The 15,223-nt window shown below is 42.1% G+C and overlaps 1 protein-coding gene across 1 annotated transcript in view; it reads right to left on the reverse strand.

Annotated features, from left to right (window-relative positions):
- The window catches only part of MFSD2B (major facilitator superfamily domain containing 2B), a 799,283-nt gene that overhangs the window by 503,544 nt on the left and 280,516 nt on the right, over window positions 1-15,223 (reverse strand). Inside the window, exon 5 of the mRNA XM_044062754.1 lies at window positions 8,806-8,884. Within this exon, the coding sequence (XP_043918689.1) occupies window positions 8,806-8,884 (79 nt within the window). The remainder of the gene's footprint in view (window positions 1-8,805; window positions 8,885-15,223) is intronic.

Consider the following 15,223-nt stretch of genomic DNA (forward strand, 5'->3'; position numbering starts at 1 on the left):
CTAATATATTAGTGATGTTCTCAAGCTTCTCAGCTATTTGTAATCCTAGATATGCATTTATGCTCATCTACTTTTTAACATAAACACATATCTCTCTAGCCACCACATATCTCACCCTGCATATCTTTTGTTATATAGTCCTCACTAATTCATCCCTAACAGAACTTCGTCTGTATTTCATCTAATATTAATCTTCTTCTCTATACTTATCCAAGCTCTCCTTACCACTACAAAACAATATATCATTCCATCTCTCTTCATTCTTTTACACTTGTATCAGCTCAACCTGGGCACCCAATAATCATTATCCCCTCACAACTTGAATGCCTATCTCCAATACTATATATTATTATTAAATGTAATCAGAAGCTTAACCAAAACAGTAAACCTCATTATAAATGTAGCACATGCCATGGCTCTGAACATAATCTCTTATTTTACTCTTAATCTACTCTGTAATGTTATCGCAAAATCTAACTATAGGTCCCCAGACTCTATGACACAGAAGGATAAATCTGAGTTTTCTGAGTTTCAAGCCATAGGCTGGTATTACATGTTGTAACGACCCCTCACTGGGCCAGTAATCAAGGAGCCTGAATCATCACCACTGACACTGAAAAAGGACATTCACTTGGAATACAAACAGATACACTCAGTATTTCCAGATGCAGACCTCGCTGCATCAAGCAAAATTTCCCTTAAGAGCACACATGGAACACACTCAGGCCGGGGTCCGGATCTCTCTATCTGTCCCCCTCCAGGGCCGCAGGAAGACTCCACACTGGTACAGCAGTAGGGTTAAGTCCTCAGCCGAGTGTCCAAGCCAATTCCTCTAGCACCCTCTCTGTGAAACTAGTGCTTTGTGTCCCTGGTCCAAGTAGCTGACACACACTGTGAGATTTGATTTCACAAACACACACACACACACACACACACACACACACACACACACACACACACACACACACACACACACACACACACACACACACACACACACACACACACACGTGCACACACACACACACACACACACACACACACACACACACACACACACACACACACACACACACACACACACACACCTGGGAAAGGTTGGCACAGATTTCATTTACCTGCTGTGCCCCCTTCTGCCCAGAGTATAAGGAAATTATCACTGCCACCAGAAACTCCACAATCAGCTACTCTAAGGCCCTTAACAAAGGATGTCCAATTATACTGTGTAATACAAATAGAAGTAATTGACCAAACAGCTAGGCCTTCTGGAGTGGCCCATATAGTGTCACCAAATAAATATAAACACTTGTAAAGGTTAAATACTTTCTAAAAGGACCAGCAACAATCAACATTTTAAATATATTTAACAATAAATAATAAAAGAACATGAAAATACTGAATATATATTTACAGTAAACCACAGATTTCAAATCACAGGAAATATTGAAAATAATATTGATGGACAAACTCAGCCAAATAAAAAAAACAATAACTAAACTAAGCTTCACTATATTTTCCTGACTGAATCTAGGAGAATTACTATTCCCTACTTACTCAGTAGAGCAAGGCAGATGATATGTTGAATGGTCCTTCTTGTTGTCAGGCCCAAGAAAGAATACTCAATACTGAGAGACTTCCCACTGTAATATCGAAAGCATAATTTCCAAGATGGCTGGCAGAATGACCTCTTCTGGTCACCTGACTCTAGGGTCTTATAGTATCCCCCTTTGAAGCTGAGACAAAAATTTAGATTAGATGGCTACAATACACACCTAAATGTTTATGGTAGTGCCCTGGAGCCATGAAACAATTACAGTACTCCCCCTCTTCTTTACAGAGGCTATTAAACAATGACCTCTCCCAGATCTACTGTCTCCAGTTTCATTCAGCACAGTGGTATGCTTTGTTGATGGCTTAACAGCTAATTTAATTTCAAGGATTTTCCAAAACTAACTGGACTGAGATTAACTGCTTCTCTTCCAGTGTCCTTTGCTAAAATATATACATACAGTCTCCCATGTATACTCCTTCTCTGTCCAGCAGGACCCACTGTTGATACATTTTTTTAATACTAGCAACTTTGCAAACACATTTTGATTTTCAAATGCCATAGAGTTCTAATACATTTGCAACATAAGCATTTGTGCAAATCACTTTGATATTCAAATGCCATATAGTTCTAATACATTTGTAACACAAGCATCTTGTATAAATCAGTTTGATATTCAAAGGACATATAATTTTTTACAGAATACCAGCTGGCTATGCTGGCACTAGCCCATATCATCACATCTCCCCCCCTTCAAAGACTCAAGCTAGTTTTTCAAGTGACCCTTGAGAAACGTGGCTTGAGAGAAATAAGCCTATTTGGGAATATGTTACCCCATTCCCTGTCTTGACAGCCCATCTGCATTGGCATTTCTGATGGAACTACAGTGTTGTACTGTTATGTTGTATGCCTGCAATCCTAAGCTCCACCTTAATAACTTGGCATTTTGTTGGCTGGCTCTATGCAGCCATGTTAAGGAATTGTGGTCTGTAACTACAGTAAATTTCCTCCTATACAGATAAGGCTGAAGTTTCTGCAGTGCCCATACTATGGCTAGACGTTCCTTTTCTACAGCTGCATAGCATTCTTCCCTGCATTGGAGTCTACAGCTGAGATATACCACTCGGTGCTCTTTTCCCTCCAAGGGCTGGCTAAGTATAGTCCCCACCCCATAATTTGAAGCATCCACCTGCTGTCCCACAGCATACTCTCTGTCTTGAGCATTACTGTCATACCAGACCTTTGTCTGCTGCTGGGCTCCTGCCAGGTTCTCCTGGGCCAAGACTGAGAGCTCCCTTAGCCTTGTCCTAGGTTTTAGGACATATGCCACAACAGACTCCTTCTGGGATTCACACTCACTCTCCCACTCATCATGAATGAAATCTAGAGGTCAGCAACTCAAAGGCTAAAAAAAAACAGTGGATTCCGGGGGCACCTCCCTGTATGCAAACAAGAGATGGGGCAAATATTTGTCCTGGTCTCTTTTAAACTGGTCTGCAAATGCCTGTAGCATGGAATTTAGCATAGAGTTTAACCTCCCCACAAGACCATTAGTCTGGGGATGGTAGGGGGTGGTCTTTAGGTGCTTCACCCCACAGTTCTTCTACAGACAAGCCAGCAGGCTGACATGAAATTGGCACCTCTGTGAGTCAGTATTTTTGTTGGGAAACCTACCCTGCTGAATATCTGTTGCAAAGCATTTGCCACCTTCTCTGCCTCAATGGAGGACAGAGCCACTGCCTCAGTGTATCTAGTAGCATAATCTACTACCACTAGGATATATTTCTTCCCTATGGAACATGGGGTGCTCAGAGGCCCAACAATATCCATAGCTACCCTCTGAAATGTCTCCCCAATCACAGGCAAAGACATCAAAGGAGTTTTGACCTTGTCTCCTGCCTTGCCTACTTTTTGACACTGCTCACAGGTCCTGCAGTACCCTGATACATCTATGGCAGTCCCAGGCCAATAAAAGTTCTGCATAATACATCTCTCAGTATGCTTTATGCCCATATGACCTGCAAAGGGAATGTCATAGGCTATAGCTAGAAGTGCCAGATGGTTGGCTCTGGGCACTACTAACTGCTGTATTACCTCACCTTAGTTCTCCCTCATGGGTCCACTGTCTATACAGTAACCCTTTGTTCCAGTATACAGACTCCCCTTTTCCTTGAGAATCGTGAGCCTCCCTAGCTACCTCCCTCAAGCCTTGTAATGTACAGTCTGAGAGCTGAGCTTGTCTCAACTCTGTCTTTGTGACTTTTCCCAGCTCCCCTTTCACAGGAAGTCTGGTATATTCTGACAGCAGTGCCTCACTGTCAGCCTAGGTATTACCACTCACCTTTGCCCTTGAAGTCACCCTGTCTAAGGGAACATCAGTACCTACCAGCAGCTGTGGTTCATCTTCAGGCTCACTGCTGTAAGGTAGATCCCTCCCTGAATTAGCGACATCACCAGTCCTGGCTTCAGCAGTGCAGTCTGTCTGGGTCTCCCCCAGGCTACCAGGTCCATATGCCTATCTCCAAGTCTGACTACGTGCCACTGCATGCACACAAGGTACTGCATTATCAAAATTATTCCTTATCAAGACATCTGCAGGAATATCCTCAAACCTACTTGCTTGCTCTCTTTTCCACTCTCACACTCAAGATGAATGCTGGCTAAAGGCATTTGGAATGGGATCCCTCTTAAAGCTCTGACTGGAGTGGATTGCCAAAGCAAGTACTGTTCCTCTTTAACCACTGCAGGCTTTGTAATGGTTATATCAGAAGCTGTGTCTCTCTTGACAGTGGCCTGTTTTACATCCACAAAGATAGGACACAAACTATGGTGGTAGTTTGGTACCCCTGTTGTCTCCAGACAACTTACCACTGGCATTCTGTTATTCACACTTGCTGGCTCCCCCACCTTTTGTTCCCCACCTTGTCTCCATGGACATCTGTATGCTACATGGGCCCACTGGTTACATTTAAAATATTTAACCATTTGTCCTGGCCATGTACCTGAACTAGTGGCTTCCCCTTTAACTGGTGGACTCTGTTGGAGCAATTGGATTCCCTTATTTCCATGTGAAGCAATGGGTATCCCTTTCCTGTGCAGTGATTCCCTGCTTTCTAAGTAAAGGTCCCCCTTTTTCCCCAGCTCATCTGCAGAGTTGCACTCTCAATCTGCCACCCAGATTCTCATGTCCTCAGGCAAAGTGCTAAGGGCTTGTTTCCTCATCAAAAGGTCTGCCAGCTTTTCAAAAGTGGTGACATGACACCCACTCACCCACCTATGAAAATAAGTGCTTAGTTCAGCAACATAATCACATACACTTTCATCTGCCTTGTGTCTATGCTCACGAAACATTTTCCTATATGCTTTGGGGTTAACTTAAAACATTCTAATAAGCAGATTTTAACTTTCTTGTAATCTAAATAATCTGAATCAAACAATTTGGAAACAACAGTTATAGTTTTACCATGGAGTAAGGATGTGAGGAACTGTACCCAGAGCGCTCGGTCAATATTATACTGTTTGCATACTATTTCAAATATATGAATAAAACTATCAAAACTGTTACCTTCTTGGTACTGAGGAAGAAGCTTATTGACCTTTATTGCTTCTGGGGTATGGTTACTCCCTTCCCCATTACCTTCATGACTCTAGCAAAAAGTCAGCATTTCCTTTTCATGTTGCCTCTGTCTTTCACTCTCTTTGACCTGCAAATATCTCATCTTCTCTCCTGACTCTAATTCCATTTGTTTTGCCTGCCACAGTCTCTCTGGTGATTCTAATTCCATACATTTAGCCTCCAGTTCAAGTCCTCTGAGGAAAAGGTGAATTGCCCTGTTTCTGAGAGCTGCACATCCTCAATGCCAGACTGGTTATCTTCCTGGGTGTTGGTTTGTGCTGCAGCTGTGATTAAGGCTGCAATCATTTCTCCTTCAGTCAGGTTGGCATGCACCAGATCTTTGGCTTGGCACATCTCAACCAACTGGATGCTTGTCAGCTTGCAATAATAGTCTGCTGACATTTTTGCCTGCTCTCTCTGACTAAACTAAACTAACAAAAGAAAAATAAATGAATAAAACTGTTGTAATATGAAACTCTGATTGTCTACCTTTTGGCTGCTGAGAGTACAGACACCTTCTTTAGTGACAGCTGCTTACAGGCTATAGAAGTTCAATATCTACACCACTGCTCACCAATACGTAATGACCTCTCTCTGGGCCAGTGATCAAGGAGCCTGAATCTTCACCAATGACACTGGAGGGGATATTCACTAGGAATACAAATGAATACAGTCAGTATTTCCAGATGCAGACATCTCTGGATCAAGCACAATTTCCCTTAAAAGCACACAGGGAACGTACTGAGTACAGGGTCTGAATCTCTCTATCTGTCCCCTTTCAGGGCCCCATTAAGACTTCCCACTGGTACAGCTCTAGGGTTAGGTCCTCAGCCAAGTGTCCAAACCAAGTCCTCCAGCACCCTCTCTGTGAAACCAATGCTTTGTATCACTGCTCCAAGTAGCTGACACACACATACTGTAAGATTTGATTTTCCACAGACACACACACACACACACACACACACACACACACACACACACACACACACACACACACACACACAGACACACACAGACACACACACACACACACACACACACACACACAGACATACACACACGCACGCACATGCACATGTGCACACACACACACACACACACACACACACACACACACACACACACACACACACACACACACACACACACATAACACCTGGGAAAGGCTGGCACAGATTTACCTGTTGTGCCCTCTTCTGCCCAGAGTATAAGGTAGTTATCACCGCCACCAAACACTCCACAATCAACTACTCTAAGGCCTTAGCAAAGGGTGTCCAATTATACTATGTAATATTAATACTAATACAAATGGCAGTAGTTGGCCAAGACAGCTATGCCTTCTGGAGTGCCACACACAGTGTCATCAAATAAATATAAGTACTCTCAAAGGTTACATAATTTCTAGAAAAATAGCCACAATAAACATGTTAAATATATTTAATAATAAATGATAAAAGAACATGAAAATACTGAATATATATTTACAGTAAACCACAGAGTTCAAATCACAGGAAATATTGAAAATAACATTGATGGACAGACTTAGACAAATAAAGAAAAATACTATCTAAACTATGCTTCACTGTATTTCCTGACTGAATCTAGGAGATTTACTATTCCTACTTACTTAATTGAGCAAGGCAGATGATGTATTGTAGGGTCCTTTTTGCTGTCAGGCCCAAGACAAAATACTTAATAATGAGAGATTTCCCACTATAATATCTAAAACATAATTTCCAGGATAGCTGGCAGAATAACCTCATCTGGTCACCTGACTCTAGGTTTTCACAGTATCCCCCTTTGAAGCAGATTAGTAATTCTGCATAGACCGCTACAATACACACCTAAATGTTTATGGAAGTGCCCTGGAGCCATGAAGCAATTACAGTATTTCCCCTCTTCATTACATAGGCTATTAAACAATGGCCTCTCCCAGACCTACTGCCTCCAGTTCCATTCAGCACAGTGGTGTGCTGTGGTGATGGCTTAACAGCTAACTTAATTTCAAGGATCTTCCAAAACTAAGTAGACTGAGATTAGCTGCTTCTCTTCCAGTGCCCTGTGCTAAAATATATACATATAGCCTCACATGTATATTCCTTCTCTGTCCAGCAGGACCCACTGTTGATATATTTTTATCACTATCAACTTTACAAACCCATTTTGATTTTCAAATACCATACAGTTTTAATACATTTGTAACACAAGCATCTTGTATAAATCAGTTTGATATTCAAAGGGCATATTATTCTTTACATTACTCCAGCTGTCTATGCTGGCACTAGCCCATATCATCACACATGTATAAAACAAATGGTAGGAATCCTATCTGGACTAATATCTGCAGTGCTGAGTTTTGGTTTGATTGATATTTTATGACCTTGCGCACAAAAGCCTTAACCAGAACATTCTTTGGTTTGGAGAAGAATAAAGCCCAGCCTGAAACCTAAGGTTCCTTGAGACTGATTAACAGCTTCACAAGGTGGACAAGTGGAGGTGGGGTGGGTGGGAGACATGCAACCTATATCACTGCACTTGCCTGGATGGAAGGGTTAAGGTGGCTCCTCTCCAGTGGTGACCTGGTGCTCCAGGGGTGTGGCATTGTCCTCTACAGTAAGAATGGGCCCTGAATGGGGCAGGAACATAGGTGGTTTCACTAAAGTAGGTGCAGAATCCCATCAGAAAGTGTGTCATGGAGTTGACATGTCTCCTTATCAGGTGTATAGATGGCCCCTCCATGGTGACCCAGAGCTCATGTGCCCATTAGGGATTGGAGTTAGGCCACATCAATCAATGTACTAATGGCTGCTAGGATGGTGGCATAACAACTGAATCTCATCTTATGGGGAATGAATATGCTGGGAACAGCTCTCTTCTTATCCATAATGAATGGATCAATAGATCATGGGAAGTTGTTGATCAGCAGATAGTGGGGTGCCAGAAATGCACAATTAAAAAAAAAAAAGTAATTATCCATAAGCTTAAGCCTAACCTGTTTCATTTGTGGGTGCTGGGTTATATACTTGCAGGTACTTCCTACCTGAACATATCTTTTATTACTAATATTCTCGTCTTACTTTTTTTTTTTACGATTTATTGTAAAGTTTTTCATCTGTGATATTTTCATCTAATACATTCTGTATATTTATCACCAACACAGCACCATATGTTTATTTATCTGCACCAAAATGTATACTCCTTAATAAATGATCACCGTTTCTTGTATTTATTCCCCAGCATGCTGTACCAAACCAGTTACTAAAGAATGGAAATTTGAGAAGTGATTGCATTGTTCTGGCCTCTCCTCCCCCAGGTAAGTGAATAGCAGGTAGGTCTGTTCAGGCTGGCTGCCTGAGTGGGCAATGGGCAGGTGTCCATCAGGTCATGCAGGGAAACAAACTAAGATGGGAAAGAGACAATCATATTCAGGGAGATATAATCTGAGGCACAAACCAGTCCAGCCTATTTTCCCATAGGATTCAGTGAATTAAGATGTAGACGCGTTAGTGTTACATAAAAGTTTAAACAATTAAACTGTTAACAGAATTTGTTACAGTGTTCTAAACACATACTCATTTAAGAAAATCAATGCTTTTAATTGGTGCATAATATATAACACGATGACTAAAAGTAAACTTACGATATGTTATAGCAGACTCTCTTTGCTTTGGGTCTGGACTGAGAAACATGCTTAGAGCTGAATAAGGCACGTGAAAACACTGTAAAATAATAAAATAAACATATATTTAATGAATGATTTTGAATTACTGTTACATTTGCTTAGAGTACAAGGCAGGTACAACAAGATTCAACAGGCAAGAAAAGAAAACAAATATGGCACTCGCAGCATACCCAACCAGTACTAGTATAATACAGTCAGTAAAATTCATCAGTAAAATTCATGAACATTTTCTACATGAAACAACTATGGCACTCACAGCATACCCAACAGTACTAACATAATACAGTCAGTAAAATTCATGAATGTTTTCTACATGAAACAAATATGGCACTCGCAGCATACCCAACCAGTACTAGTATAATACAGTCAGTAAAATTCATCAGTAAAATTCATGAACATTTTCTATATGAAACAAATAAGGCAAGAGACATCTACGTTTACTTGCTCCATACAAGCAGGATGGGAATATCCTATTCATAAACTTCCCATGCGCTGGATGCTAGAATGAAAGGTATAAAGCAATTATGCTAGTTTGTACTATATAAAAGGCCATTCATTGCATAATGGAATATTTTATCCTCAACCCTAATCTTGATTCTTAAAATTCAGGACAATGTAACACCAGATCAGCTGCATGCAGTAAAAGCATGTATATGGCAGTCTTGTGGGCTCCAGATAGCTCACAGCATCCTCCACTTTCCTTGGAAAGCACTGTTACACTGTAAGAGAATAGTAGCGTGGATTGTCCATGGGACTTTTGTTTGTGCCACCCTCTCCCTTTTTATAGACCTGTATCTGGTTTTCTTGGCTCTAAAGTTTCTGCTCTTTTATGCCAGTTACACAAACCATGCAATGCAGATGAAATGCTGTATACATTTAAACACATGGTGTATCAGAGTGATTCAGTGTAACATCATTGACACTGCTGTATGCCTTGGGAGGTGGGGAAAAAGGAGTGTCTGGATTATTGTTTCAATGACAGAGTTTAAAATAATGAGGGAATAAAGCCCTGGATTAGGGAAATAGTGTAAATATTGCTGTTATTCATTTTGAAAGTTAACAAAATGACTATGTTTGCATTATAGGTAGCCACTAAGCATGTAGTCAAGGATACCATTGAGGAGCCTACCCATTTTTCCAATTCTTCCACAGAACTATCAGTAGCAATTGGGGGCTGAGGGAATCAAACTATCAGCTAGAGGAATCTACTCATTAATAGCGCATACCCTTAATGATATGTACTAGCAACACATAGCCCTTCTAAACCCACACCACCAACACCCACATATAGCAACACTAAATCCACATATGCAGAGGCCCTTAACTGTAACCTGCCCAAGCAACAAGGACCTCTGAAGCTGAAACGCAAACAAACACCAATTACAACCAAAGTGTCACATAGTTCAAAACACCTGTGTGCCACCCAGCAACAGCCCCTAAGGCAAGACAATGTACCTAACACTTTAGTCATAGGTGACTCTATAGTCCGGCACACTGATGTCCCTCTCACCAGGTTGAACAAGGAGAAAATTACAGTCAGCTGCCTGTCGGGTGCCAGGATCCGCCACATAACGCATGTCACTCCACAACAAGTACAAATATGACTCTGTCATTGTCCATGTTGGAGTAAATGACTTGAGACGTACCTCCCTGGACTACATGAAAAGAGATCATGTGGCCCAGGCAGGTATGACCCTAGCCCCGAGTAGCATCCTGCCTTCGCCCAGAATGATACCACAATATAAGGACAAAATGATTGACTTCAACAATTGGCTAAGCTTCTGGTGTCATTCAAAGGGGATCCAGTATCTGTCTGCCTGGGACGACATGATTGACAGACCACGATGCTTTGCCAGAGATGGTCTGCACCTGTCGCCTCTGGGATTCAGGTTACTGGCTAAGGCTCTTGCCATCCTTATAGTGCCTTTTTAGGCAAAGTTCAAAGAACAAAACCACCACCATAACAGGTACAAGCATGCAAAATCTGAAGGTAATGCTACTCAATGCTAGAAGTCTAAACCTCAAAATGCACTCTCTCGAGGCACTCCTAAAAATGGAGAACATCAATATCTGTGCAGTAACTGAGACCTGGTTCAAGGCTCCAGAGAGCACCCCTGCAATACCAGGCTACAACTCTCACCTCAATTTTCCGCCACCAAAGCAGGACCGAAACACTAAAGGTGGAGGTGTCAATATTCACCAAGGATATTCACACCACCAGGCTAGTTGCCCAACACAATGCGTCTGAAATTCTCCAGATGCAACTAACACTAGGTAAGACTGCAGTCCAAACTGTAGCTTGCTACAGATCCCCCACCATACCCCAAGATTCTCACGACACCTTTCTAAACATACTAGAAAATATTAAGATAGAACCAAACACGCTAATACTGGGTGATTTTAACTACTCTTCCATTAACTGGGAAAGCTACTCATGTACCAACACCTTTGCCCAACGGTTCTTGGAATTCATAAATTCCAATGCCCTGGATCAACTAATCCATAGTCCCACCAGGGGCTCCAATATCCTAGACCTGGTCATTACCAACATGGGAAATCAATGCTCCACACCTATGGTCACCCCCTCTTTAGTCAAGTCTGACCATAAGCTAATCACCCTTAACATCTACATCCCACCCCCACCTCCCAGTAAGGAAACCTCCATAAAAAACTTCTCCAAAACCAACTTCATGCTACTCAAGTCAGAAGTGACAAACTTCATGACACCCATGCAGACGGGAGCTGAAAGTTCAACTGCTGAATCCTACACTAAGGCACTGTACGAGCACATCCACTCATGCATAAAGCGTGCCATCCCAAATAGAACCAAGATGCTCTCATCCAAAAAAAAGAAGCCAATCTGGTGGTCCCCTGCCATAAACAAACTTTGCAACAAAAGGAAGAAACTGTTGCAGAAAAGAGGAAAATCCCAGGATGCAAAAAACGTCCTTACCAGCCTCAGTAAGAAACTGAGATCCCTCATAAAATCCTCCAAAGCTAGTTATGAAAATAAAATTGCCAAAGATTCCAAAGACAACAACAAGGCATTCTATAACTATGTCAAGAATCTAAATGGCAATGCTCACATCTGCTCTGAGCTAAAACAGAATGGCATTAAATATACTGATCCCAAGGATATTGCGAATATCCTGGCAGATCGATTCAGTGCCAACTTCACCCCCCTCTCACCCCCTAAATGACCCATCTCAATACTGGAAGATTGCCAAATTCCGGTAATAACGGCCACACAGGTAAAAAGCGTACACTCCAAAGCTAAGAATACAGCATCCATGGGACCAGATGACATCCCGGGCTGTGTACTGCATGAACTACAATATGAACTGGCACCTCACCTAAGTGTCATGTTTAATCATAGCCTCACCTCAGGTTTTGTGCCCACTGAGTGGTGCACAGCTACAGTTATCCCACTCCACAAGGGGGGATCCACCTTGGATCCCGGAAACTACCGTCCCATCAGTCTGACAAGCCTTATCTGCAAGGCCATGGAGCGTATTATCATGGAACTTATAAACAAAGACATTGGCAACCTTCAAACACTGGACCCCACCCAGTTTGGATTCGTGAAGGGCCGATCTTGTCTCCTGAACTTGATTGACTTCTTCGAATCAGTCTCCAGAGCCATAGACAAGGGTAAGGTGGTCCACACAGCCTATCTAGACCTTGCCAAGGCCTTTGACACCATGCCCCACTCTGGAATCATAGATAAACTTACTAAGTTGGGCATTACTCCCTACATCACCCAATGGGTTGCTAACTGGCTTACTGATAGAACCCACACTGTAAAAGTAGCCGACTCCAAATCCAGCTCCAGACAAGTGACAAGTGGAGTACCTCAGGGTTCAGTCCTGGGACCGCTCTTGTTTGGCATCTACTTCTCTGAAGTACAGGCCAACACAAAGGGACTCTGGATAACAAAGTTTGCAGATGACTGCAAACTGGGAGCCATTACTGAATCCCCAAATGATGTGGATGCTCTACAAAAGGGCCTTACAGAAACAGATGCTTGGTGCCAGAGCCATGGGCTCAAGCTCAATGCCAAGAAATGTATAGTTATCCCCTTTGGGAAAAAACATGTATCCATGAATTACCATATAGGTGGCAGTACACTAAACACCGAAAGTTTGATAAGAGACTTAGGGACACAGGTGGACAGTGGCCTCACCTTCGATAACCACATCGCCACAACAGTCAGGAAATCCTTCTATGTGGCACACCTCATCACTAAGGACTTTTCATCCAGAAAAAAGGAGGTCATTGTCCCACTGTACTCATCCCTCATTAGACCTATTATAGAATACAATGCCCCGTTTGGTATGTACCTCTCAAGACATCTGCAACATATGGAAAGGCCACAGAAATACCTCACTAAAAGATAATAGGCCTAAAGCAGATGCCCTATGCTGACCGCCTTAAAAAACTCCAGCTATACTCTGTCGCATATTGTCTACTCAGAGGCGATCTTTGCTTAACATACAAGGTCATGTCAAACCCAGAGCTGTTGGACATGCTACACTTAAAGAAATCCCAATCCCTCAGAGCCACACGCTCCAGGTATCTAAACCTTGTCATCACAATAAACAAAACATGCTGGAGGGATAGGTTCCTGACCCAGAGACTTCCCAGACTCTGGAATAGATTGCCCATACATGTCAAGCAGAGTGCCTCTTTGGTCCTCTTCAAAAGGAACCTTGACGATTGGATGGGAGAAAGGAAATTCACCCCGGGGATCACGTCAGTCACCCTGCTAGACAGGGGTCCAGGGAAATAAATAGTGTGGGAAGAAATAGCCAGGGAATTGTTATGGCTAGGCTTGTATATGCCCTAGGGCTGATAGCCTACTACCAAACTATGAACCTATGAACCTATAATTGAATTTGTTTTCTGAAGAATTAGTAGTCTGGAACTATAATTCCTAGTATTACTTAGTTACTGTAATCTTCAATTATTTTCCAGACCATCACAAGTTTTACAAAGAGCAAAACAACAAATCAAGGCAAATCAAAGACATTTTGTAAAATAAGAGCTGTTAAAAACTAAGTTCTGGACAATGAATATTGCATTTTACAGGAGAAGGGACTGCAGTTGCCCCAGAATTACAAGAATAGTATTATATGGGATGCAAGACTGTCTTCCTTGGACAACAAGCTTTATATAACAGTAAGAGAGGTGGGAGGGGTTGTTTTACAACATGTATATAGGTTCATAGGTTCATATGAAATTACTAGGCTAACTGCTTGATCCCCTACAAGCCTAGCCAATATATTGAGCATCTTACAGATTGCCCCCATCCGTAAGGGACACAGGCACCATCCCCTGGTGTGAATTTGTGACTCCCGTTCCATTGATCCAAACTGCTTTTGAACAGGGTCAGGGAAGGGCTCTACTTAATGTGAGTAGGAAGTCTGTTCCAAAGAAGGGGCAATCTTTGAGACACCTCTGTTTCTCCAGCATGTTTTGAGTCACTGACTAAATTTAGATCCCTAAATCGGGTGACCCTCATGCTGTTGGACTTAGAGATGTGTAGCAACTCCATCAGTGCTGGATTTGTGAGGTCTTGTAAGTCAAGCATAGGTCACCCCTTAATAGTTGGTAGGAGATACAGTAAAGGGATAGAGCTTTTAGTCTCTTTGGATAGGACATGTTGTTTACACCCTGCATTTAATTTTTGAGAACCTCTGAAGGCACCTCAGCTGCTGTAAGTGCCTAGTCAAGTACATGCCAAATGGCACATTGTAATCAATTATTGGCTGAATGAGGGCTGAGTACAGCAGCACTATAATTTCCTTGGATTTGGATGCAATACATTTACTTAAAATTTGTGCCACATAGAATGACATCTTCACCAGTGTTGACACATGGTTATCAAAGTTCAGGCTACTATATATCTGTGTTCCTAGACGTCTTACTCCTGAGCCTACTCTTAGGGATGTGCTATTGATGTTGTAATTTGTAGGGATGTTTAACTTTCCAAAGGGTATGACAATGCATTTTTTTGCATTTAGTTTTAGGCCACGGTACTGGCACCAATCATTTGTCTGATCTAGACCTCCCTCAAGGATATCTACATCATTGTCATTGGCAAGCTTTTTCCCTTGACTTCGAAGAGGTATATTCTGAACAGGAGTGGTCCAAGCACTGAGTCATGTGGCACACCACTAGTAACTGGCCTCTTGCTGGATCTGGATTCACCCACTTTAACTACCTGTGTCCTGTTTGTCACTCTTCTTACGTGCATTAGGAAGATGTTGAGGCTTGGGTGTTTGTTTAAGTGGTTTATTGTATAGAAATACATCAGGATGGATGGCAGGAACAGTAAACGTAAATGAACTATCTAACAAACTGACTGACTACATAT

This window comes from Protopterus annectens, chromosome 2.part1, assembly GCF_019279795.1.
Source record: "Protopterus annectens isolate FY-2018-M chromosome 2.part1, PAN1.0, whole genome shotgun sequence".
Lineage (NCBI taxonomy): Eukaryota > Metazoa > Chordata > Ceratodontiformes > Protopteridae > Protopterus > Protopterus annectens.